The sequence below is a fragment of the Diorhabda sublineata genome, chromosome 6 (genome assembly GCF_026230105.1).
Source record: "Diorhabda sublineata isolate icDioSubl1.1 chromosome 6, icDioSubl1.1, whole genome shotgun sequence".
In the NCBI taxonomy this organism is placed as follows: domain Eukaryota; kingdom Metazoa; phylum Arthropoda; class Insecta; order Coleoptera; family Chrysomelidae; genus Diorhabda; species Diorhabda sublineata.
The window spans coordinates 26040435-26068303 of NC_079479.1; the positions used below are offsets into that span (position 1 = coordinate 26040435).

A 27869-nucleotide genomic window follows, 5' to 3' on the forward strand; every position below is an offset into this window, starting at 1 on the left:
ATGGATACCTTCGAAAAACCGCCTACATCATCGTCAACGCACTCATAATGTTAAACCCATAGATTTGATTATCCAATGCTATACGCTCCTAGATAAATCTGGGAGATATTTGATTAACATGATTGTAAATTCTACAAAAGTTACTTACTACGTTGAAGAAAATATTAAGGCCGCTATCTTCAGGTCTAGTAAATAAATTTGCGTGATGATCTGCGACGGATTCTCTTTCGAAATGGAAATCGTATGTTTGGAGGTTGACGAAATCGACGAAATTGCCGATTCTTTCTGGATTGAAACCGTCTTCTACTTTGAATCTTGAAGCAGGTGCCGAAAGGACTAAACTCCACTGTCGTTGTTTGAATATTTCCGATGTTTCTTCCAAAAATAAAGCTGCGAATAGATATAAGAAAATCGTGGAAATAAAAACCAACATGTTAATATTGATTACGTTAATCAAAGTAAATAAATTTTCACCATCTTTAAGTTGCAGTATATTACTTGGTATTCATTACATATTTTATTACCTAGAAATTCTTTGTCAGTTCTTTGTCCTCCGAATTCTTGTGATCCTGGATACTCCCAATGGACTTCCATACCGTCGAAATTGTATTTTTCCAGGAAAGATATAAGGGAACGTATAAAATTGATACGTTTTCTCGAGTTTGACACCATGTTACTGAACCGGCGGGAACCATCTTCTTTGCTTCCACCCAAAGAAATGAGGATCTTCAGATTTGGGTTCTTGTTGCGTAAACTAGTAATTGCTTTATATCCACCTACGTTGAAAATATTACAATGACTTTATTGTTACTTTAATCACATATTTTGCTATCATCAGAAGACAATATTCACGTAACAACAACAGAAATTGCCTTACAACAAAATGTTGGTCAGTGTTTTGTAGTAAATTTTTTCAACCAAGAAAAACTGCACTCAAACGAAGTTCAATTCGTTTATGAATTCTCACGAGAAGATTCGAACAGTAGTATGTAATTTATTCAACGGAGCACATTTTGAAAGACCTCCAATCTCTTGGATAGCAAAATTGTTGCAAGATTTGATACAACAGGAAGCTCAAAAATCTGAAAGATCAGGAATATTCGACGATACTAAGCTAGATATTTTGCTGTTAAGTATTAGAAGACAACGCTCACGCAACTACCACAGAAGAAAAACTGTACCCTACAAAGTTCAACTTATTTATGAACTCTTAGGAAAAGAATAGACGTTTGGAATTTTGTGAAGACTTTTTCAAGAAGCATTATGATGAAATTTTTAGACGAGGCAACGTTTGATGGTTCCAACAAGATGGTAGACCACTACATCTTAATATTCTGAGGTTTTTAAATAAACAGTTTGGATTAATGGAGCGGCCACATAGGTTACCTAATCTTATACTTCTCAATTTTTTTAAGACATTTGAAAAGTCGGATTTACGTTAACCAGGTAATTTAGAAGATTTTATGGAACGGATTAGACATGGAATCAAGGCTATCATCATTTTGGTTTATCTTAGATAGTGAAAAGGACACCGTTTGAATAATTCTTGTAAGAACTAGCTTTGGTTCGATAGATTTTTTAGGTTGTTTGTAAGTTATTACTAAAATTAATTTCTTCCGATGTTTTTTGACCTATTTATCAAAATTGAAAAAATAAACAAGAACTGTATTCACCTTTAACAATATCGTAGTTTTCATCATTGGAAACTATGGTATAGGTGATTGGATCAATAGTTGCGTAATTATAAATAATATGGGTGCAAATATATGGATCTAGGTCCTCCGGACCGAAGGTGAGGGGTTCTTTTCTATACGCAGCTATCCCCCCTACGTAACAAACTATTTTTTGATTATCGGCTGAGCTTTTTTCTAAAAAAAAAAAAATTAGTGCCACCATCAACAATGATGATAATGAATAGATCGATATACTTACTAAATCGTTGATGTAAATCATATTGTGGCAAACCAAAAGGACTCACAATTAACTGTTGATAACTATTATCGATTCTATAAGGATTAGTTACTTTGTAATCAGTTAAAATATTCTGAAAATATTGAATAGGAGAATAATAGGATTGTTGATATCCTTGATATGGCGTCTGTAGAAAAGGATAATATTGTTGTTGAAAGTTTAAATTAGCAGCATACGTTTCTATAGAATCATCGTTGAGATTTAGTTGTCCTGAAATTATGTCTTGTTCTATGTCTAAAGGATCATCAGGGGGTGGACGTTTTTCTACGGCATCTCGAAGAGGTAAACGTCTAGAATTTTCCAACCTAATTCAAATAATTATTTTTTTTTCATATTTTATATAAAGTTATTTATTTAATTACGTACACGTTTGGAACGCTTTCAACTGCCGCTCTTAATGGAATAGTAGTAGATCCATAATGTGTTTCCGTTAACAGAGGAAGATTTTTTTCTCCCTTTGGAATATGCTCTACAGAATCCCTACGGAAAGTTGGTACACCCGGAGGAGGGATATGTTCACGTTTAAATCTAGGTCTGTTAATTGTAGACCTTCCTTCTGTTAACGCTAAAGTTGTAACAATAAAACTTATCTGGAAAATATGAAACAATATAAATTCTTTCTAGAAACTCTTTTCCAGGAAAATAACAAAAAACTACAGCTTCTTTCTGATTGTTGTTATCTAAATAAATATTTATCAATTCTATAGCACTTACGATTAAAATCTTTTGCATCGTGGCTAACACACTACGACTCCATGTACATTAATTTGATACTTGGATCTCTTCAGAATGTTGTAAAACTGTAAAAAGAAGCACAAGTTCAACCTTAGAGTTGATAAAAAACTAATGGAGATCAACCTTTGTTGGTACGTGAGTGCCACTGACCAATATAGTGTCAATGACAATGGCCACTTATTAAAAATTCTTATCGTGTCATCTTAACACAGTGTACGTAGAATATTTGCAATCAACCAGACGTTAGGTCTTCAATTTTCATATGAATAGAGGATATGAGTCAAAATATATAAGAAAAGATTGACCGCACTTGACGTACGAGGGTTGTCGACAAAGCTTCTGACTTTAATATGAAGATTTTGTTTTTGATTTGGAAAAAATGTCATTAAATATTTGTTTTTGAAAAGTGATACGCCAGGGCAAATGAAGGAGACGTTAAGAAGTTAAAGTTTGTAGAAGCTGAATTCAAACTTGGCCGTATTTTTCTGCGAGACTAATGAAAACAAGTCTTTATTATAAAGTGCCCGAATGCATACAAATTTAACGATCTTTTGAATAGTAACCTTGAAACAAAATTGGTCGTTATTAATTCTGATACTAAATAAAATGGTGGGTTAACCTATCTATTATAACGAAATTTATATACGTTAACAACGAATCCCGAAACGCGGTAAATAAAAATCCAATTTTGAGAACAGGCTTTAATCGAGTCCAACAACTTTTTTTAAACCGATCCCAAATTACAAATTGGTTTTTTTTTATAGACAGGCGATTTCAAAGTTTTGTTTTTGTAATATTACGCAGAAACAAAGCGGAAAGTTTCAGAATATCAAAAGAAATAATAGAACGGAATTTTTAGTTTTCTAATGGCAAAACATTTTTTTGAAGAAGTAAATAATCTTGTGGAAGATGAAGATATGTAGAGAACAAACTACTGTCATTTGCATTGGAAAATTGCCTATTTCAATGACAAACTGTCATTTGCCTTAAAGAAAACTGTTTATTTCAATAAACAAGAGGCATTTGTCGTTGGAAAACTGTATATTTGAATAGAGAACTGTCATTAGCCATATAGTTAACTATATTTTTATGAAAAGATGTCATTAGTCTATCTTTTGCAAGAAACAACTGTCATTTGCGTTGGGAAACTGCATTTGCATTGTCAATTTCAATAAAAAACTATCATTTCCCCTGTCTAATTCAATAAAGAAATGTCATTTGTCTTAGAAAACTGTTTCTTTTACTGAAAAACTGTTATTTGGTTTGGAAAACTGTTCACTTCAACAAAAAACTGTCATTTGCCTTGTCTATTCCTACATACCACTGTCACTTGTTTTGAAGAGCTGTCTATTTCAATGAGAAACTATCATTTTCATCAGTGAAAACTGTCTATTTTGATGAAAAACTGTATTTCGGATCATCTTTTTTAAGAAACAAATGTCATTTTCCTTGATAAACTTTCTATTTCAATAAAAAACTGTCATTTGCCCTCTATAATTCGATAAAGAAATGTCATTTGTCTTAGAAAACTGTTTCTTTTACTGAAAAACTGTTATTTGGTTTGGTAAACTGTTCACTTCAACAAAAAACTGTCATTTGCCTTGTCTATTCCTACATACCACTGTCACTTGTTTTGAAGAGCTGTCTATTTCAATGAGAAACTATCATTTTCATCAGTGAAAACTGTCTATTTTGATGAAAAACTGTATTTCGGATCATCTTTTTTAAGAAACAAATGTCATTTTCCTTGATAAACTTTCTATTTCAATAAAAAACTGTCATTTGCCCTCTATAATTCGATAAAGAAATGTCATTTGTCTTAGAAAACTGTTTCTTTTACTGAAAAACTGTTATTTGGTTTGGTAAACTGTTCACTTCAACAAAAAACTGTCATTTGCCTTGTCTATTCCTACATACCACTGTCACTTGTTTTGAAGAGCTGTCTATTTCAATGAGAAACTATCATTTTCATCAGTGAAAACTGTCTATTTTGATGAAAAACTGTATTTCGGATCATCTTTTTTAAGAAACAAATGTCATTTTCCTTGATAAACTTTCTATTTCAATAAAAAACTGTCATTTGCCCTCTATAATTCGATAAAGAAATGTCATTTGTCTTAGAAAACTGTTTCTTTTACTGAAAAACTGTTTTTTGGTTTGGGAAACTGTTCACTTCAACAAAAAACTGTCATTTGCCTTGTCTATTCCTACATACCACTGTCACTTGTTTTGAAGAGCTGTCTATTTCAATGAGAAACTATCATTTTCGTCAGCGAAAACTGTCTATTTTGATGAAAAACTGTCTTTCGGATTATCTTTTTTAAGAAACAAATGTCATTTTCCTTGATAAACTTTCTATTTCAATAAAAAACTGTCATTTCCCCTGTCTAATTCAATAAAGAAATGTCATTTGTCTTAGAAAACTGTTTCTTTTACTGAAAAACTGTTATTTGGTTTGGGAAACTGTTCACTTCAACAAAAAACTGTCATTTGCCTTGTCTATTCCTACATACCACTGTCACTTGTTTTGAAGAGCTGTCTATTTCCATGAGAAACTATCATTTTCGTCAGCTAAAACTGTCTATTTTGATGAAAAACTGTTTTTCGGATCATCTTTTTTAAGAAACAAATGTCATTTTCCTTGATAAACTTTCTATTTCAATAAAAAACTGTCATTTGCCCTGTATAATTCAATAAAGAAATGTCATTTGTCTTAGAAAACAGTTTATTTTACCGAAAAAGTGTTATTTGGTTTGGAAAAATGTTCACTTCAACAAAAAACTGTCATTTTCGTCAGCGAAAACTGTCTATTTTAATGAAAAACTGTCATTCGGATCATCTTTTTTAAGAAACAAATGTCATTTTCCTTTCCTATTTTGATGAAAAGTTGTTAATTGCATTGGGAAAGTGTCTATTTTAATAACAATACTGTCCTTTGTCCTGTCTATTTCAATAAAACTGTCTGTTTTACTGAAAAACTTTCAACTTCAATAAAAAACTGTCATTTATCTTATCTGTTCCTACATACATTTGTCATTTGACTAGGAAACTTGTCTATTTCAATGAAAAACTGTCATTTGCCTTAGATAAAACTGTCTATTTTGATGAAAAAATGTCATTTGAATTATTATATTTTCTAAGAAATTACTGTCATTTGCTCTGGAAAACTGTCCATCTCAATAAAAAACTGTTGATTTCAGTAAAAAAATAGTTATTTGTCTTGTCTACCCTAATAGACAACTGTCATTGCCTTCAAAAACTGCTATTAGTTTTCTATGTCCATTTTGATAAAAAATTGTCATTTGCCTTGGAAAACCGTCTATTCCAATAAACAACTGTGATTTGCCTGGAAAAACTGTCTGTTTCAATGAAAAACTTTCATTAGCCTTGAAAAACTATCTAGTAAGGACCAAAAGCATTTTCGATTTCTAGACATGTGCATTAGACGTTGGATCAGATTGGAAAATACGTAGAACTGATTTTTGATCGATTGAATTTTTTTTCAAATAATTGAAGATGGGAGTCCAAAGTTTGAAACAGCCAAAAAGACATCGAAACTCTCAGAGAAATACTTTATACTTTTTTTGAAATCAAAATTAACCGTCTCTGAAACTGAATTGTATTTTCTTTGTCTTTTATTGTTGGTTGGTTGGTTGGTATTGTTGCATTAATTTCTATGCCGCGTTTTTTTAAAGAAAGAATCTATTTAATATACTGTTTGTAGTCTGTTCTGATTTACACATAAACATAAATTCAAGTATGAACATGTGGGAGTATCTTTTCATTATTATATAAAAAAATGTGTTGTTTGTTAAAATAACTATCAATATAGAATATAAATTACAAATTAAAATAATCAAGTTTGTTAGGACATTGCCTCTACTATTTTATTCAATATTAAAATTTTGAATTGTAATTGGATGATTTGCACTAATCATTATAACCGTTAAACAAATTTGAAAACACAAAAACCTCTAGCAAATATTAAAAGAATAGGCAATGGGACGATAGATGAATAAACAGTTTTTTTTTATTGAATTTGTTTTTTGGAATAAACGCAACGGCAAAATAAGAACTGTATTATTCGATTACAGATTACAATATTACAAAGATCTCCTTTCTCTATTATGAGAAAGAGAACAATCTGATGATGAAACAAATTATTTGTACAATAGGTGGATAAAGAATGAATCTATATTGTAAAGCAGAAAAATAGGGATGCATTTCAGTGTAAATATTTTGAGAAATCTCGAATCATAAACACATCATAAAATGTAAATGAGAAAATCCTAGTTATTATACATGACGAAATTAATTCAAAATGACTCAAATACCATGGTCGAGCATCCAAGAGCATTTAAATTAGATTGGAAAAATAAGCAGACTAGAAATTATCCCAAGAAAACAATCGATTCATCACAAGTAACGTATTGTACTGTTTATTTCAATAATAAGCTACTATTTGCTTAAGAAAACTGTCTATATATTATTATAAAAACTATGATTTGCTTTGTCCATTTCAAAGGTGAACTATCAGTTGCGACAGAGAGAAACTGTCTATTTCAATAATAAAACTGTCTTATACCTCTGGAATCTGTCTATTTTAATACAAAAACTGCCTTATCTATTCCCATAGACAATTGTCGGTAATTATACACTTTCGCGGTCACCTGGTTTTTTGGCTCTAGAAAATCGAAAAATGGATTTTAATGATCTTGGTCTCAAAATGTTCCATTTTACGGCGGATTTATAAAAAAAAATGAATATTTTTTACAGTTTCATGACTTTAAATGCAAAAAAAATGACTTTCTACATATAATCCTTCGTAACTGCTTCTGACGTCGTGGAATCAAGTTCGTATATTTTTTTTCGCAATTTACATAAAAAAATGAATATTTTGAAAAAAAAAATTTCAAAAAAGTTAATTTTTTTGAATAATTGTGAGTTGTGGGATTTTGTTAATAATAAATTGAAATATATTGACAATGAGTTGCAACAATTGTGAATTGAATACATTTGAAGCACTTACAATATACAGTGATACAGAACAACCTAACCTAACCTAACCAAAATTATAAAATTTATCTATCTATCTAACCAAAAACTATTAACATTGAATAATATAGTACGAAACTATTCACGAAAATTGATTGTTTTTCATCGATTTCATTTTAAGCTATAAAAACTGAAAAACTCATTCTTTTTGGATTTTTTTTTAAATTGTTTATTAATTTATGTAGAATACAAAAAAAATATAAGAACTGTATCTGATAATGAGATAATTTTTTGTAAAGGATTATTTTGCAAAACCGTTTTTTTTACGATTTAAAACAGTAAAACTATGAGAAATTTTCATTCCAGCTATTTCTACTAATTTTTTTTATAAATCCTCCGTAAAATGGAACATTTTGAGACCAAGATCAATAAAATTCATCCATTTTTAGATTTTCTAGAGTCAACAAACCAGGTGACCGTGAAAGTGTATAATTACCCAATTGTCTATTAGAATGTCTAGTTACATAAAAAAAACTGTCAATTGTCTAGTAAATATAATAAACAACTGCCAGTTAACTTCGAAAAATGTCTATTTCAATGAAATACTATTATTTGACTTGTAAAACTGTTTATTGTTGTAAAACACTGTCATTTGTATCAGAAGACTGTACATTTCAATGAAATAATTTGCCTTTGAAATCTGTCATTTGTCTTACCTTGTCTATCTCAATAGATATATACCTTCTCTATTCCAAAAATTCTTTATTTCAATGAAAAAACTCTCATTAGTTTTGAAAAACTGTTCATTTTTTTTTAAAACTGTCTTTTGCCTTAGAAAACCGTCCATCACAATAAACATCTATGATTTGACTCCAAAAAATGTCAATTTCAATGAAAAATTTTCATTTGCCTTGGAAAACTGCCTTTTCCAATAAAAAACTGTCATTTTGTCATTTGCCTTCGAAATCTATCCATTTCAATAAGAAAACTGTCGATAGTTTTAAAAAACTGTTAATTTTTATGAAAAAACTGTCTTTTGCCTTGGAAAACTGAATATAAGAATAAATACCTGTAATTTGCCTCCGAAAACTATCTATTTTGATGAAAAATTTTAATTTGCCTTGGAAAACTCTCTATTACGATAAAAACTGTCATATACCTAACTGCCTATTTCAATAAGAAAACTGTCATTTGCCTTGTCTATCTTAATAGACAATTGTCATTGCCTTAAAAAACTGTCTATTTCAATAAGAAAACTGTCATTTGGCATGTATCTTAATAGACAATTGTCATTGCCTTAAAAAACTGTCTATTTCAATAAGAAAACTGTCATTTGGCATGTATCTTAATAGACAATTGTCATTGCCTTAAAAAACTGTCTATTTCAATAAGAAAACTGCCATTTGGCATGTATCTTAATAGACAATTGTCACTGCCTTAAAAAACTATCTATTTCTATAAAAAAGTGTTTATTTCAATAAAAAAAAACTGTCTTCAGTTTAGAAAATCTGTTCATTTTCATAAAAAACCGTCTTTTGTCATAGAAAACCATCTATGCCAGGAAAAACTGTTTATTTCAAAGAAAAACTTTCATTTGTCTTGGAAGACTGTCTACTCCAATAAACAACTGTGATTTGTGTAATGTTTCAATAAAAAACTATCATTTGCATTAAAGAACTGTCTATTTTAATATAAAACTATCATTTGCCTTGAAAAACTATATAATAAGGATCAAAAACATTTCGATTTTATCCATGTGCATGTCCACGTTCGTAGATGTCAAAGATTGTTAAGTTATTTAGATCTTCGTGGTTTCTATTGGAAGACCATTAGACAACGATATGTTAAGGACAGTAAATCCTTATCAATTAATCAAGGAGCATCTTTGTCGCGCATTTACAGCAGATAGGTATGTAAAATAAGCAGAGCGGATCTATCCAAAGGGAACAAAGCCAATCCATTCATTACAAGCAACGTATTACTATCTTAATAGAAGGAGAGTAATTTTAAATTATATTTTTTGAATGCTATCAATATAATGAAAGAATTAGAATAAAATATGCAAAAAACTTGATATAGGGATTAAAATTTAAATATATTTAGAAAAACACTTAAACAAACAGGATTTGTTTTAGTAATAATTTAAAAAAACGTGAAACTCTGTTATAAAAATTGACTGATACTAATAGATACGAAGTTGAACGATCCAATTCTCTGTAATTATTTGGTCTGCTTTTCACTACCAGTTTGACAAGACTCGGCAATCGTTCAATTTTTTTAATAGCTACATAAAAACGTTGAGACGTTGAAGTATTTAAGTTAAAAATAAGGTTTGGAGCTTAAATTCCATATAACGACTCGAAAATTATACTATTTACATCGAGACTGTTGAATTAACAGTCTCGATCGTTACTAATTCATTTGATCGATTGTTGGGGTTTCAATGGTATGATTATAAAAACAATAAATTCAAAACACAAAAAAATCCACCGCAGATCAAATGGTGGACAAAATAATCAAGACAATACGCCAATTTTTTGTTGGAATTTTTCGAATCGCTTTCTTGAAAATGAGAATTCAGCTTTCCAAAAATCTATTCCGATTCTTGTACTTCCTATATAAAATAGGAATAGAAACATTACTTTCTATCTAGTGAATAGAAAAAAATTAGCTTCAAAAAACTGTTTATTTCAATAGAAAACTTTCATTTGCTGTGGGAAACTATCTATTTTCATAAATAAGTGTCATTTGTATTAGAAAAGTGTCTATTTCAAAGAAAACATGTCATTTGCTTCAGGAAGCTATCTATTTCTATGAATAAGTGTCATATGTTTTGGAAAACTGTCTCTTTTAATAAAAAAACTGTCATTTGCTTTGTAAATTTCTATGAAAAACTGTCATTTTCTTTGTAAAACTGTGACATATGTCTTGGAAAACTGTCTATTTCAATAATCAACTGTCATATGCCTAGGAAAACTGTATATTTCTATAAACCAGTGATATTTGTCTTTGAAAACTGTCTATTTCGATAAAAAAACTGTTTTTCAATATAAAAACTATCATTTATCTTGTCAATTCCCATGAAAACTGTCATTTGCAAACCTGTCTATTTCGAAGAAAACTTGTCGTTTCCCTTGGGAAACTATCTATTTCTATAAACAAGTGTAATTTTTCATGAACACGGTCTATTTCCATAAAAAACTGATTATATTTGAAAAACCCTTTCAATGAAAAATTCATATTTGCCTTGGAAAACTGTCATTTACCTCAAGAAACTGTCTATTTCAATGAGAAAACTGTCTTTTGGGCTTTTCTAATTTAATAGATAACTGTCATTGCCTTAAAAATCAGTCTATTTCAATGAAAAACTGTTTATTTCAATAATAAAACTGTTATTATTATTGACAACCTGTCTTTTGTTTTGCAAAACTGTCTATTTCGAAGAAAACTTGACATTTGCCTTGGAAAACTATCTTTTTCTATAAGCAAGTATCATTTTTTCTGAAAAACGATTCGATAAAAAACTGTTATTTGCTTTGTTTATTTCAATAATCAACAAATGTTTGCCTCGGAAAACTGTATTTCGATACAAAAACCATCATTTGCATTGTTAATTCCAATGAAAAACTGTCATTCACCTTAAAAAAACTGTATACTTTAAGGAAAACCTCTCATTTGTTTGGAGAAGTTATCTATTTTTATCAAAATATATTATTTGCTCTGTCTATTTCAATGAACAACTGTCAATTGCGTAGGATAATTTAATATTTCAGAAAATTTTTCATTTGCAGGAAAAACCATAATTTTTTTTTTTAATTTATTATTTGCATTGTCTATTCCAATAAAGAAATGTCATTCGCCGCGAAAACTTTCAACTTCAACAAAAAACTGTCATTTGCTTTGAAAAATGGAATATTTCAATGCCAATTGGCTTGGAAAAATGTCATTTGCATTGTCCATTGCTTAAAAAACTGTCATTCATTTTGGAAAACTCAATTTTCATTAAAATCTGTTATTTGATCTATTTGAATAAAAAATTATCATTCGCCCCGAAAAACTGTCTATTTCAATGAAATATCGTTTGCTTTGGAAAACTATCTATTTGAATAAAAAAATTGACATTTTTCTTGGAAAACTGCTTTTTCCATTAACATACTTTCATTTCCCTACATTTTTATATTATTAATATCAAGTTAAATCCCAATTTTAAGCTAACGTAAGTTACTAATAAATTCATCAGTTGATCATTGAACAATAAAAAATTTAAATCAATTTAAAATGAATTACGAAATTTATTTACCTTCTCTAAAGTAATTCCAAAAAACACATAAACACAAATTGTATATATACAATCAACAAGAAAAATTTTTCGATTAGCTCAAGTGCCCTACAACTCACCAAATGCGTGTAGCCTCCCGATTCTGATTCTTATAAGTGGTAGGAGACGCTGGTGACAAAAAAGATTTTGTTCCATCTTCAAAGAAGAACCTGTCCGAAATTAATAACTCTGACGCCTCGATTGGGTCCATCAGAGCCTCAACGACAAATCAATTTTCATTAATTGCAGTTAGTTGATCTGAATGCACTCGATAATTTGTAAATGGCAATGAATTACCTTGAACTTGATACTGGTTCTCGAACAAGGTAGCTATTGCAGATGACGCTTTAACAAAGGCGTTGAGGGTAATTTGAAAATCAAATAAGAAAATACAAGGTGCGCTTTTAAATTTTTTCAACTGTATACGTTGTTTAAAAAAATTATTTCCATAAATTTGACAGATTATAGTAGGAGTTCTTAGCGTTTTTATATAAATGACAATTTAATTATTGATATATGTCACCAAAATCATGTTATGGGAAATTTTTAAGTTCGTGTATAAATTCCATAACTACACTATTATACATAACTACACTATATAATTAAATTATTATTCTTAATCCTAGTTTTTCTTCTAATTTTCCTTTTTCAAGTTTTTCCAATGAATTCAAGTCAAAAAAACCTTCCTGTAAGAGAACAAGAAGTAGCAGAAGTATTATTAGTACGAGGTCAGGCTATTAAATAACAAGACTGCGCGCCTAGAGGGCGTCTTAGACCATTGGGATAAAAAACGAGTAGTGCCTTGGGTATCTTGTCTATGCACGTCCCAAAACACGTTTCCGTAACTATTATAGTATTTTTGTAGTAGCGGTTTGAAACGAACGCGATTTTTTCTTGTTAAAATTGAAAAAACTCCGACCGAGTGCTATAAATTGTTGCAAGAGACCTATGGGGACAATTCTCTATCTCGTGCGCATGTTTTTAAGTGGTGTAAGCGCTTTATTGAGGGCCGATAGATGACCAAGATGACTGAAGATGACCAGCGCCCAGGTCGCCCTGTAAATGTTTCAACTCCGGAAACAATGACCAAAATCAATCAAATTGTGCGTGCAGACCGTCGAGTGACCATCCGGATGATTGTCGAAGCTGTAAACACCGATAAAGGAACGGTTAGAAACATTTTACACGAGGAATTACACATGACAAAAGTCTGTGCGAAGTTGGTGCCAAAAAATCTGACTCCTGACCAAAAGCTCTTGCGTGAACGGATCTGCTCAGATTTCCTTGAGAAATTAGAAAAAGATCTGCTTTGAAAGGGACCCGATTTGAGTCGATGGAAGCGGTAGAATGTAGAATAATTTTTATAATAAAACTCTTTTTCATAACCAGACCTCGTATTATCAGCATTAATCAGCAAAAAAGCTTTTTCTATCTCTAAAAACGGGGCACATAAGGTATCAAGATCTTTTTAAGTTTAAATTTCGTTAGAAACGAAGTATGCCTACATTCAATTGATTCCTATTTAGTTTCTGGGAAGTGGTAATGTCAAGTTTCATCCTTCTTGACTATCCGAGTAAAATAAATCATCACCGTCTTCATTGCAGCGTGTCAAAAACTGAAATGCATTACCCAGCCATTGTTTTTTTTTCGGAACTTCAGTTTTTCAATAACAATTTCATGAATTAGTGTGAGTTTTGCAGAAATTCCATAGCAAGAGTACTAATTATGAATTAGCGATTTGCATAAGCTTCTTTCCAATTGTGTTAACCAGTTCATGGGTAATCAAAGAAGCAAACGAACAAGTCAGCAACAGACATCTGAAAATGTCGTACATTTCTTCTGTTTGAGCCAGCGCATGCTCGGAATTGCTATGGTAGCGCTAGCGTTGAGAGACTTGGAACTTACATTGTGGATGTACCTCGTATATACATGAAAAATACAAGCTACACACCGAACACGAATTACTCTCGTAATGACCGTTAAACAGAGCTATACGTTGCACATTTTTTTTAATTGACTTTGTATTAACAATGAAACATATGAAATATACGGTATTTAATGACCGTAAAAGTATTTTTTGTCGTTGCTTTGTTACTGAATGAACTGTAAATATCAATTCATTACTTCTTCAAGTTTTATTATCCCTCAGACATTTTTTAATTTACATTTTGTCGCATGTGGTTAGGTATACAATTATACCCTTTTTTTATCTGATTGACACTCCTCGCAACTTGATGAGGTGGTTAGTGAAAAATTCTTTTCATTGTTTAAATTACCATCCTACACATTTTACGGTTCAATACTCTATTCTAATTCAAATAACACCTAATGATATTAAATGTTTCAAAGAAATTACAATGTACGCGTAAAGTAATTGGATAACATGTCCAAAATCATATTTGTAACTAGTCACAGTCATCTCCACATTATGGGCATCACAGACGACCCGAAATGCTGCAGGTGCATATAAATTGCAAACCACGTCATCTGTGAATGCCCTGCGCTTATTTGCCAAGTGACGTCAAAAGGCTCAAGCCAAAGCGCCTGATGAATTTTTCGAATAACATCAGCCTGTGGTAATGTCAAGTTGCCTCTGTGCTTATTTGATCCTACTATGAAATAGGATTAGAACAAGATTTGGTCGATGATAGCTTCTTCCTAATCAAATCAAAACAAGATATTTTGGAAGATCAGCACAAAAAGTATCCAGCAGCCTCATAGTTTGCCTAGATATGTCAAAATTATCGGATTAGTATTTCAAAGGACATCGACCATTTGTAGTATAATGAATATCTACTAAATATCCTATGGACCACTCACTACCCAATTAAAAACTATGAGAATGTAGAGGATGATTCGGTGATGAAGTATTACGAATTGGGTTTGAATCGGATAATATTTGAGCCTAAACTTATTGAACTATGTTATTTCACTGAGGTTCTTCTGGTTTTTTAACTAGGCACAGTCATCTACCACACTATGGGCATCACAGACGACCTGGAGTGCCACTGGTATATGGTAAAAGAAAAAAACGCAGACCACGACATCTGAGAGTGCGCAGTAATTACACAGCTTAACTATTGACATCAAAAGGTTGAAGCCGAAGCGCCCGATCGGTTTTTCAAAGGACATCGGCCTTTGGTAAAGTCTGATTAACCTTTAAAGTGACATCGACCATTGGTAGTGTAATGAATATCTACTAGATGTCCTATGGACCACCTACTACCCAACTATGCACTATGACGATGTAGAGGATGAATCGGTGATGAAGTATTATGAATTGGGTTTGAATTGGATAATATTAGAACCTAAATTTATTAAACTATGTTATTTCAATGAGGTTCTTCTGGTTTATTAACTAGACACAGTCATCTGGGACGTCATTTGCACACTATAGGCATCACAGACCTGGAGTGATGTTGGTATATAGTAAAAAAAATAAATTGGAGGCCGCGTCATCTGTGAGTGCGCAATAATTACACAGCTCACCTAGGGTCGTCAAAAGGTTCAAACCAAAACTCCTGATCGGTTTTTCAAAGAACATCAGTCTTTTGTAATATTTGATTAGCCTCTAAATATCTACTAGATGTCCTATGGACCACTCATTCCCCAAATATGGTCTATGAGGATGTAGATGAAGATTGGTGTTGAAGTATTATAAATTGGGGTTGAATTGGATAATATTTGAGCCTCAATTTATTGAGGTTCTACTAGTTTTTAACTAGACACAGTCATCTAGGACCTCACCTCCACACTATGGGCATGACAAACAACCTGGAATGCTGCTAGTATATGGTAAAAGGAAGAAATTGCAGACCACATCATCTGTGAGTACTCAGCACTTACACAGACGCCTATTGACGTCAAAAAATTCAATACAAAGCGTCTGATCACCTATGGAAAGTACAAATGATTACAAAAGCTGAAACTTGTAGGAGCACAATTAAAAATGCAATTCGATACCATTCTATTAATTCTTTTGATACGGTTAATTTGATACTTGAAAATTTTTATTCAGAAATATTGAGTGGCAACAATTTGACAGTACCAGTTTATAAACGATACCGTTGATTTGGGATTAGTTGATCAAAATTATCGACCTCATTATCATTCAATTATTTGATTCTCGGAATTTAGAAGACAATAGCGAGTGTTTCTAAATTATAATCTTTATTATATTAACGACAGATTTACATCAATGTGAAGAGAGTTCTTCTTCAAAGTGTATCTCAAATATTTATTATAACAATTCTGTTCATTCAACAAAATCAGTTGGAGGTTGAGGAATATACACACGAATCTTTATAAACTCCAAAAATTAGAAATTTCACGTACAACAATCCTTGTCATTCAGAGATAGAGTGTAGTTCTAGTTCATCTTCTTCCAACCAAGAGACGCTATTGAGTGCACATCCAAACTAATCTGGGAATGTTAGCAAAATTTAAAAGCACTAGCTAACAAAAACTTAGTTTCCAGACCACCAGAGTATATCAGGAAATGAAGAAGCAAACAGTCTTATCAAAAAAGGGGCAACGACTCCATATCGTGGACCATAACCCTACTGTGTCCTCACGAGATGCCATAATAACGAACTGAACGAATGGCTGAAGAATAAGATGAACTCTTACTGGAGAAACACTCCAGGTCTAGGAGAATCCAAAAGATTCATAACCATATCAGCCAAGAAGTCTGAAGAACTTCTCGTGATGACCAGAAACGACATGAAACTGATGATCGGTCTTCTGATAAGTCAGTGCCCTGTCAAATACCACTTGAATATTCTGCGGAAAAGCCATGAAAACAGCAGAGCATCTACTTCCGGAATATCCTGCCTATTTGGCCAAGAGGATTGGAGAATCTTAAAGGAGTAGTATCAACACTCAGGAATGTGGGACCTCAAAAAATAACCTCCTTTGGTTAGACAGAAGAATAAGATGTAGAGTCAAAATATCTTCTAGGTATAGTTGGAGTGGATGTAAAGCTAAAACGAGTCCCCAAAACAATCTACGTCATTTCTTGGTTAATTTGGTTATTTTCAATTGTCATTGGGAGAGTTTGAAGGGCATTTTGAGAAAACAATCCACTTAAGGGATTTTCGTTTAGTAGAAGATGAAATACTTCACACTATTCTATTGAACATAGTGCATTATCCTCATTGTTAATGATTTAAGTTGTTATTGCTGTTTATATTCGTTATATAAAAAAATACCGTTTGATAGTAATTTATTCATAAACTAATTTCATTAATGATTATATACTTAGCAGTACTCCATTATTTAAAATGCTTTTAAAGTCTGAATATGTATATTAACTGTAATTACAAAACGTATTAACGGGCTACTGATAAATATGGTAATATCTTTGTTTGATTAATTACTTAATCTTCTTTTTAACACTAATGAAGTAACACCAATAAATCAATACAAATATCTTGAATTTGAATGAAGCATTAGTGAAGAATGTTGGGGACAATAACCAGATGAAATTTTTGAAGGCTAACAAACACACAACGAAACATTCCGATTATTGTCCGTTTTAATTTTATGGAATTTGGAATATGGAGGAAATATTTGTAAGAAAAAATCGTGTAGTTTAATATTTATATTTTGTCGAAAAAAATTCACAATCTATTATATTCACAAGAAGTGCCTCTAATCGCACGATCTACTGTAGTATACAATATCCTATAGTTTACATCGTTGGGATTGAGATTTCCATATAAAAATTTTGTCATTCTGTCTGATAAAACCCAAAGATTTCTATTTTGATCAATCTAAAACACAAATTCAGTTGTATCTAAAACGGCACAATAAAATTGACAAGAAGTTCTCATTATACGCTGGATAAACTGGTTACGAATGGTTAAAACACGGTAGTCGAATTTAGTGTGTAAATATGCACGTTATTCAAGAAGAAATGGTTTAAAAACAATGTCCAGTTATTGCTACCATAGGTAAAGTAAGTTTAAGTGGCACTTTGGCTTGGTATTTTTAATCCACTGTTTCCAAAGAACTGACACGATTTCGAGAGTGCGGTAATAACCGAAGAAGACTTGAATCTGCTATAGGATGACAAGAAATAATCTGATTCTGGTAACTGCAGGTTTCACGAAATCACTTACGCTGCAGCAAGACTTTTCTTGCTAGTATTCTTATCAAATCAGTCAAGATACAAAGGCAGAAAGCTTTTATATATTAGAAAATCATCATGTGTTTCTTCGTAACTGGACAGAGTTCACCACCTTCAACTAGTTCCTTTAAGGATCTTGAAGACACACATCACAAGCTCAGAATACTAAATAATAAGGCCATCAGGACGAATGACTTGGCAGGAATAAGCTTCTCCTTAAGGCCGATGAAGGTCTACTGGACTACAAGGACAGCATATCAGCTGAATATCCCCCAAAATTAGCAGGCTCGAGCAACTAAAATCTTAACACAAGCTGTGGGTGAATGTCCAATTCCTTTTTTATCTATTGTGACCAAATTGCGCCAGCGATTAGTGATAATAAGGACTTATAACCACAAATCACTAACGAAAAACAGTGGACGGAAGATTCCGTGCCCTCAATGATATAGCCAACAGAATGAATGACTTGGCAGGAACAAGCTTCTTCTTAGGGCCGATAAAGTCCTACTGGACTACAAGGAGAGCATATAAGCTGAATATCCCCAAAAATTTGCAGGCTCGAGCAGCTAAAATCTTAACACAAGCTGTGGGTGAATGTCCAATTCCTTTTTTATCGATCGCAACAAAATTGCGCCTGCGATCGTTGATAATATTTGGAATCACAACGAAAAACATTAGATGAAAGATTCCAAGCCCTCAATACTAAATAATATAGCCAACAGGTAAACTCCTGCATGAATGGCTTGGTAGGAACAAGTTTCTTCTTAGGACCGGACTGGATTTTCGACATTTGGACCTAGCAATAAAACTCGAAACCACGAGAAGGACATACAGGCTGAATATCGTCAACGACTTGCAGTCTAGGGCATCTTAAATCTGGACGCGGGCTGCGGATTAATTTATAGAAATTTTGATATCGCAAAATAGTGAACGGGTGTCTCCAAGTGCAATATTGAATGATAGTTCTAGGATAAAAATCTAGGTCAAAGTAGGCTTCTACGAAGGACGTAATTATGTGGAAATTTCACTCTATATTCAACTTTTAACGGAATAACACAACAAAAACCTAGCCTCAAATGCAACCTGTGAAAATATCTGGATCTCCATATAACACCAACTGTTCTTTTTGAAAGGATGAGTACGTAAAACAGAAAACTAATTGTTAGAAAAGATGTTGAAACAAATTTTGACTAAAATTTACTTACGTATATATCATTTATAAATTCTAACCTCTCGTGATCTTGTTCTATGAGAGTGAAAGAATTTTCGTCGAGTTTTTTGTTTGTATTCCAACAAGCAATAGCGTCTTTTTGTAGTTGATTCATGAATAGTACACTAGTTTCTCTATCGTAATCTGAAGGAGAAGCTTGTGTACGTCTTCCTCTGTTACCTTCGTGCTAAAAAAGTTAGTTCTACATATCCAAGAACTTTGTAATTTATAATTTGGGAAATACCAATACCAAACAAAACATGCGTACATACAACAAAAGGTCGTTATAATAACCAGATAGTTTCGAAAACTTCTCGGGCTCCATGTCAATATTTCAGTTAGAATACAAATCAGAAAATATTCAAGCTAATTTACATTTTACTACAAGTTTCATCACAAAGTAAAGTTACAATGAGACGGAAAACCAAAGCATGAGCTGCAGGAAAAACTTATATATCGTGTATTAATCAAAGTTGTGGAGCTTTCACACAAGGAGAGTTCAAAAAATGTTGATTAAACTTAAATAAATTATCACACAATCAAAATTATGGCATTTGGTGAGTAATTATATAGAATATATTAAACAATAGTTGATTTCAATGAATAACCTAATAAGTAGATCAACAGCTGTATGGGAGTACCAATGACGAACTGGCCCACTGATATAAATCCTGAAGCCAGTACTGTTCTAATATGTAAATAGAATGGTGGTCGCACCGGGTATTTCTTGGAAGGTCTGCTTATTTTTTGTAACCTATCTACATTATGTTTTTTGCAACCTATTTTATATAGTCGATTTCTAAGAAGACCTGTTTATTTACGAAAAATAAGAGATTTCCAGAAAACGAACTCACTAGAATTTAATTATAGTATATAAAACGAGTCTCTAGCAATAAAGAGAGTTAGTAAAAAATTTATTATTCAAATAAATTAGTATTAAGTGTTAGTGAATAGAATAGAGTGTAAATGAATCAAAAAATAGCTTGTACCAATGAAAAAATGGATAAAACTAATGGGAAAATGTTGAAAAATTTTTCGTTAGTCAAACTAAATTAGATTTTTCGTATCTACCTTGAATAAATTATAATTATTTGACGATGTCGCCATCGTTTCATTTCTCAGAACTTCTGAACTAACTGAATATTCGTGAGTACTGATCATTGAGTGGAAATACACCCTGCTAAAACTGAAAATTAAAAAAATATTAGTTTGATTCATAAATAAAAATGAGAAAAAAATTCAAAATATTAAAAAGTAGTTGGTGTGATTTTTACCACAAATTATGTACTCTACACAAAAAATTGAATAAAATGAGATTTAAATCTTTTATTTATATTTATTTACCCCCTTGCGTTCGTATCTCCAAGAGCCACTCCGAAAATTCCATCGTTCCATTGGATGTTAATTCCTCCAATCCACAAATCTCCTTCGTTAGGATCCATGTGGAAAAAATTGTGGGATATTCTCCACGATCTATTTTCAGCGAAAGAATATACTATAAGACCATAACCTCCCAAATCCGGTAAGTAAGCAAAAGCTTGATTGCAAGTATTTCTAGTCACATCAACAATCTACGATGTGAAGTCAAAATATGAAATATTTTAAATTATTTATAATAACCAGAGCATAAAATATGGTGATTCGGATACAAACATTCACGTGGACTGAAAAATTCGTATACTAGCATATTTTTTATAAAATATGAATTCATTTTGAGGTGTGAATAAAAACGAGTAGGACAAGTAAATACTTGAACATATTAAAATGACAAGTAAATGCCAAAATTGAAGTCAATAAAACAAGTATTTACTCTTACCCGCGAGTAAATACTTGAGAGGCTAGTAAAACTCCGAAAAATGCCAATTTTGGTGTGAATAAACGCAAGTAAATACTTCTTAGCAAGTAAATACTCGTCCATTCGCAAGTCAAGCCGACCCCAGACTTGCAGTCATACTTGTACACGAAAGATGGCTGCATTTATGAACCTGCGTGGTGTGAAACGTTATAGAGACCGGCGTGATATAAGTCCCGATATATCTAAGGGACTATTACGGTTTGAGAGCGAAAACGTAGATTTTTTCACTTCGCACTTTCTTGATGAAAACACTGATGCAAGGGGTGGAGGATTAACTGCTCGAAAAAAGATGGAAATTTTTCTGAGATACGTTAGTTGCCATCGACATGGGGGTTGAAAGAAGTACCGTCAGCAGAACATTTTCAAGTGTATTGGATATAATAGTGTCGAAGTCTGAAGATTGGATTAAATTTCCACGCACTATTGAAGATATGGATCAGGCCAAGGCAGATTGGGCTTCAAAATTTCGCATTCCGACTGTCATCTGTGCTATAGATTGCACTCACGTGCATATTACGTGCTCCCAATCCAACCCATGAAGCCCCTGATATTTTGCAATAAACTGGGTTCTCGTTTGAATCGCAAATTTTTAGGAAATCTGTCTCCCATGATAACAATGTTATTGGTTTATTTCCAGTTGCGTTGACATCAGTTTTTTTCTTGACTGCGGTTTTCATATTGTCCAATAGCTTTTTTAACTGTCCAACACTAGTTTGCTTCCTAACGTTTTTCGAAAACTGGTCGGCTAAACATCCCCATGCCTTCTCTTTAGCAGATGCAACTTTAGGCAGCATAGATTTATTTAGCACAACTCTAAAGTCTTTCAATAACGCTACAAAAATAGCTCTATTGTCACAACCGGAAGTCACTCTACTTTCATCCATACAGCTGCAAGAGGACAAAAACAAACGGGAACGACAATTGACTTGTGAGTAACGACGGGGAGTCAAGGTTAGTTTAGCGGCGAAAACAACAGGAAATTATGCGTAGTCTGCGTGGCGCTACAAGTATTTACTTGCCTTTCTTGTGAATTCAGTTGTCTCGCGAGTAAATACTTGCTAGTATACCCTCGGGTTGGCGAGTACACGGTCACAAGTAAACTCGACGGTTTACTTGGAGTTTAAATACTCGTTACACTTTACTTGTAAGTAAATACTCGCCGTACTCGTTTTTATTCACAACGCTCATTAGAGTGTTTTATATAGCCAGAGCCCATATAATTATCTATATCTCTGCTGACTTAAAAGATATGAGAAAAATTTTGATAATTTGATAGATAATTAAGAGCTAGCCTCCTTTGGGAGAAGTTAAGACTAATTCTGGAAGTAGAACAAATATCTCTAGGTATAGGCTTAAAATCAAATCACTTTACAAAGTCAGCATGTTTATATCTGCTTCATTCCTTCCCATTGGATCTACTCTTTCCTAGAGTATATTCTGTAGTAATTCAGCATGCTTTTATTCGTTTCATTCCATCTCATAGAGTAGTGTTTGGTTCTTCTATTTCCTTGAGTATATTCTGTAGTAAGTCAGCATGCTTTTATTCGTTTCATTCCATCTCATAGAGTAGTGTTTGGTTCTTCTATTTCCTTGAGTATATTCTGTAGTAAGTCAGGATGCTTTTATTCGTTTCATTCCATCTCATAGAGTAGTGTTTGGTTCTTCTATTTCCTTGAGTATATTCTGTAGTAAGTCAGCATGCTTATATTCGTTTCATTCCATCTCATAGAGTAGTGTTTGGTTCTTCTATTTCCTTGAGTATATTCTGTAGTAAGTCAGCATGCTTATATTCGTTTCATTCCATCTCATAGAGTAGTGTTTGGTTCTACTATTTCCTTGAGTATATTCTGTAGTAAGTCAGCATGCTTTTATTCGTTTCATTCCATCTCATAGAGTAGTGTTTGGTTCTTCTATTTCCTTGAGTATATTCTGTAGTAAGTCAGCATGCTTTTATTCGTTTCATTCCATCTCATAGAGTAGTGTTTGGTTCTTCTATTTCCTTGAGTATATTCTGTAGTAAGTCAGCATTCTTATATTCGTTTCATTCCATCTCATAGAGTAGTGTTTGGTTCTTCTATTTCCTTGAGTATATTCTGTAGTAAGTCAGCATAATTATTTACGTTTCATTTCATCTCATTGGGTAGTATTTAGTTATACGCTTTCCAATAGTGGGAACGTCAGCATGTTTATATCTGGTGTATTCCATTGAATTCGGTAGTGTTTCATTCAACGCATTTCTTTTTTGTAGTAACTTTGGCTCTTCCATTCCAGATATCATCTAATGATGTAAATCAGTTTATCCACTTGGGTATTGAAATTTTTTGGTGGTCCTAGTTCTTTACTACCATTTCTGAGACATCCATGTACCATAGGAGGAAACGAAATGTATATAAGTATGTAGATAGTAGTCACATTCTTTTAGAATTTAAGTTAATAACTTAAAGAATTCTTCACCTATCCTTTTTGTTGTCGTGAAGGGACTTGAGCGACATCTCTCGGTTAATTTTTGTGGTACAATTACTACACAGAGATGACATCTACAGTTATATTGATACATTTATTATTGTTTTCCGATAGATGGCATATTAAAAATGTATTCGAATCAATCTGGAAGGTTATTTAAGCCCAACGGCGTTATTTGAGGAACGATTTCTATTTTTAAAACAATTATATACCGGGAGTAGTAATGAGTTAATTTGTTTCTTAAGTATTTTTTTAATGTATGATTAAATAAATTACGTAAAACATTCGAATTAAATCCAATAAACAATTTATTGTATATTTGTTTGACGTAAATAATTGTTTATTATAATTGTAAGGATAGTTGGTTTTTAGTTCTTAGTCGTACATTTCAGGAAAACGTGATAATATCACAAAATAAATTGTTTCTTGGACTCATCTCATTATAACCACAAACAAATTAATTTCCTAAATTAAACTTTCCATTATATAATTGGTAAATTTTTTTATAATTTTAATTCTGTTTCATTAACATATATATGATTTAGTTAATCTGGCAATGACGTAATTCATAATTTTTTAACATAATTTCATTAAATTTCAAAGCATTTACACAGTGCCCAATATAATAATTTTATCCATACTATATACAGGGTGTACCAAGTATATATTTTATACTTACGATGTCAGGTATAACAGAGCTCCCGTCACATGCCACATCCCCATCCGCTAAATAATACTTTCTCAATAGGGTGTCCGTATTAAGATCAAAAATTAGAATTGAAGGTGGAGAAACTTGTTTGGTGTTATTGAAAAAATCGAAAGAACCGGAATCTATGACCCACAGTCTATCGCAAACGTCTACTTGTACTCTGAAGGTGGATATAATGACATCGTCTTTTATATTCCTACCATTTGGTATTCGATTTGATTCAAAACTGGGATAAGGGATTAGAGTTGGTGATTTTTTTGATGATTGCATGTTTATGTATGTCAGTGTAGCGGCAACACCACGTTTCCATCTAGAAACACACGTGAAAATGGCGTATAATTTAATATTTCAATTATTTCGGCCTGAGTGTTTTTTTTTCTCAATAAAAATATGTTATACTACTTTGAAGAATCGTATATCCAAAACCATGACCCTTAGCAACATCTTAATTTTTTTCAATATAAAATGATCTTTTGAGAATATCTCTTTAAAATTTGAGCGCAATATATCAATTATTTCAACCTTAGTAGTTTTCAAACAAACATAATGCTTGTTATAAATATTTGAGCTACTTTGAAGCCTTTTATTTCCAAAACCAAGACCCTAAGCAACATCTTGATTTTTTTCAATATAAAATGATCTTTTGAGGATATCTCTTCAAAATTTGAGCTCAATACATCAATTATTTCAACCTTAGTAGTTTTCAAATAAACATAATGCTTGTTATAAATATTTGAGCTACTTTGAAGCCTTGTATTTCCAAAACCAAGACCCTAAGCAACATCTTGATTTTTTTCAATATAAAATGATCTTTTGAGAATATCTCTTTAAAATTTGAGCTCATTATTCCAATTATTTCAACCTTAGTAGTTTTGAAATAAACATAATGCTTGTTATAAATATTTGAGCTACTTTGCAGCCTTGTATTTCCAAAACCAAGACCCTAAGCAACATCTTGATTTTTTTCAATATAAAATGATCTTTTGAGAATATCTCTTTAAAATTTGAGCTCATTATTCCAATTATTTCAACCTTAGTAGTTTTCAAATAAACATAATGCTTGTTATAAATATTTGAGCTACTTTGAAGTCTTGTATTTCCAAAACCATGACCCTAAGCAACATTTTGATTTTTTTCAATATAAAATGATCTTTTGAGGATATCTCTTCAAAATTTGAGCTCAATACATCAATTATTTCAACCTTAGTATTTTTCAAATAAACATAATGCTTCTTATTAATATTTGAGCTATTTTGAAGCCTTGTATTTACAAAACCATGACCCTAAGCAACGTCCTATTTTTCACATGATACAACAATCTTTTGAAAACATTTTATCGAAATTTGAGCTCAATATTTCAATTCGTAATCCTATTTTTTGTCAATATAGAATAATCCTTAAAGAATATCTCTTTCAAATTTAAGCTCAATATTTCAAATATTTCGGTCTAAGTAATTTTTTAAAATGAGCATATATTTTTCATGAATATTTTAACAACTTTGAAAGCCCCGTATTTCAAGAATCATGACCCTAAGAAACATCATGATTTTTTCAATATAGAATGATTCTTTAAGAACGTCATTTAGAAATTTGAGCTCAATATTTCAATTATTACAACCAGAAGGATTGTTTTGAGTAACATATATTTTTACTAATATGAAAACAACTTTGAAGCCTCTAAATATATTTTGTTAAAGACCAAAATATGTCAGAACGTCAATTTTCACATCATTTTCAAACCAATTTTTTATCAAAAAACACTATTTGTCAAGAAAAAAACAAATAAAAAGGTATGAGAAGTGAAAACTTGATTGATTTATCATAAAATCGAACATCATTCGAACAATCCATAATAATCGATTATATTTTTCATTAGAATTTCGATTTATTCATCAAAAAAACCATCGAAATGCATCTTAATACTCAAAAAATCGATTAAGAAATAACTGAAAATATTGTAAGATTTTTTTTCTTACCTTGGTAGAGTAATAAACATTTTATTATGCCATCTAGCTAACCCCATTGGCATATTATTTTCCGGAATGTATTCCCCATTTCGTATTGCACTTCTTCTAACCGAATCACTGGGCCAAAGAAACGTCACTTGTTTCCATTCATATGCTTCCCGTAGTTCTCCAAAAACGTGCACAAAAAAAATTATAATAATAATAAAAGTAATGATTTTTTCCATGGTGTTGTTGGCACTTGTAATTTTATTTATAAAAATTTGTTACGTAACGAATCGTTCGTATTTTTGTGTTGCATGGAGAATCTTTCATTTATATTAAATATATGTTGAATCCGGTTAGCACGTGGTCATTTAAATACTTACCTGAAGATTGTTGGTTATTTCCTAGAGGGAATATAACGTGTATTTAATTAGAAATGATGTTTTTGGAAATGTTCGTATTATTTTCTCATTAGATTGGATAAGGTATTAAAGTAAAATTTTGTTACAGGAATTTGAACATTTAGTAATTTTCTAAATCTATCCATAGCGTTTATTGGAATAGGTTATGTGGAACTGTATATTTCCAAAACTATGACCTCAAACAATGTTCCGATTTTTTCAATATGAAACTTTGGAGCTTCGTATGTCTAAAACCATGACCTTAAATTGCATCGCGATTTTTTTTACGATACAACAATCTTTTGAGAACATTTCTATAAAATTTGGATTCAATATTCCAATCATATCAACATGTACGATTATATAAAGGTGCATATCATTTTTATTAATCCTTGAACAACTTTGAAGCTTTGTATGTCCAAAGCCATAACCCCAAGCTACATATCGATGTTGTTCAATATAGAATGATCTTTTGAGAACAATTTTCTGAAATTTCAGTTCAATATTTCAATTATTTCAGCCTGATTGATTTTTCAAAGCAACACAAGCTTTTTATTAATTCTTGAACAACTTTGAATGTTGAACGTATGTCCAAAACTATGAACCCAAGCTGCATCTCGATTTTTGTCAATTATGAAATGATCCTTTGAGAACACTTCTTTGAAATTTCAGTTCAATATTTCTGTCATTTCAGCCTGAGTGATTAGTGATTTTTTTAAGGAACACATGCTTTTTAATATCCTTGAACATCTTTGAAGCTTCGTATGTCCAAAACTATGAACCTAAGCTGCATCTCGATTTTTGTCAATTATGAAATGATCCTTTGAGAACACTTCTCTGAAATTTCAGTTCAATATTTCTGTCATTTCAGCCTGAGTGATTAGTGATTTTTTTAAGGAACACATGCTTTTTAATATCCTTGAACATCTTTGAAGCTTCGTATGTCCAAAACTATGAACCTAAGCTGCATCTCGATTTTTGTCAATTATGAAATGATCCTTTGAGAACACTTCTCTGAAATTTCAGTTCAATATTTCTGTCATTTCAGCCTGAGTGATTAGTGATTTTTTTAAGGAACACATGCTTTTTAATATCCTTGAACATCTTTGAAGCTTCGCATGTCCAAAACTATG

General features: G+C 31.7%; 2 protein-coding genes across 2 annotated transcripts in view; both read right to left on the reverse strand.

Moving 5' to 3' along the window:
- LOC130444947 (probable chitinase 10) overlaps positions 1 to 12306 on the reverse strand; it is a 35358-nt gene extending 23052 nt beyond the window's left edge. Inside the window, exons 1-7 of the mRNA XM_056780340.1 lie at positions 12100 to 12306; positions 2686 to 2771; positions 2338 to 2561; positions 1933 to 2276; positions 1674 to 1868; positions 525 to 776; positions 149 to 390 (exon numbers count right to left, since the gene is read on the reverse strand). Of these exons, the coding sequence (XP_056636318.1) occupies positions 149 to 390; positions 525 to 776; positions 1674 to 1868; positions 1933 to 2276; positions 2338 to 2561; positions 2686 to 2703 (1275 nt within the window). The 5' untranslated portion in view covers positions 2704 to 2771; positions 12100 to 12306. The remainder of the gene's footprint in view (positions 1 to 148; positions 391 to 524; positions 777 to 1673; positions 1869 to 1932; positions 2277 to 2337; positions 2562 to 2685; positions 2772 to 12099) is intronic.
- Positions 12307 to 17606: 5300 nt separating this feature from the next.
- Positions 17607 to 26734, reverse strand: LOC130445075 (protein yellow-like). Its single transcript, XM_056780571.1, has 6 exons — positions 26363 to 26734; positions 24357 to 24696; positions 20704 to 20930; positions 20431 to 20545; positions 19355 to 19546; positions 17607 to 17793 (listed from the first exon to the last, which is right to left on the reverse strand). Exons 1-6 carry the CDS (start codon positions 26575 to 26577, stop codon positions 17641 to 17643), a joined length of 1242 nt encoding a protein of 413 aa, XP_056636549.1. The 5' UTR covers positions 26578 to 26734; the 3' UTR covers positions 17607 to 17640.
- Positions 26735 to 27869: the final 1135 nt, after the last annotated feature.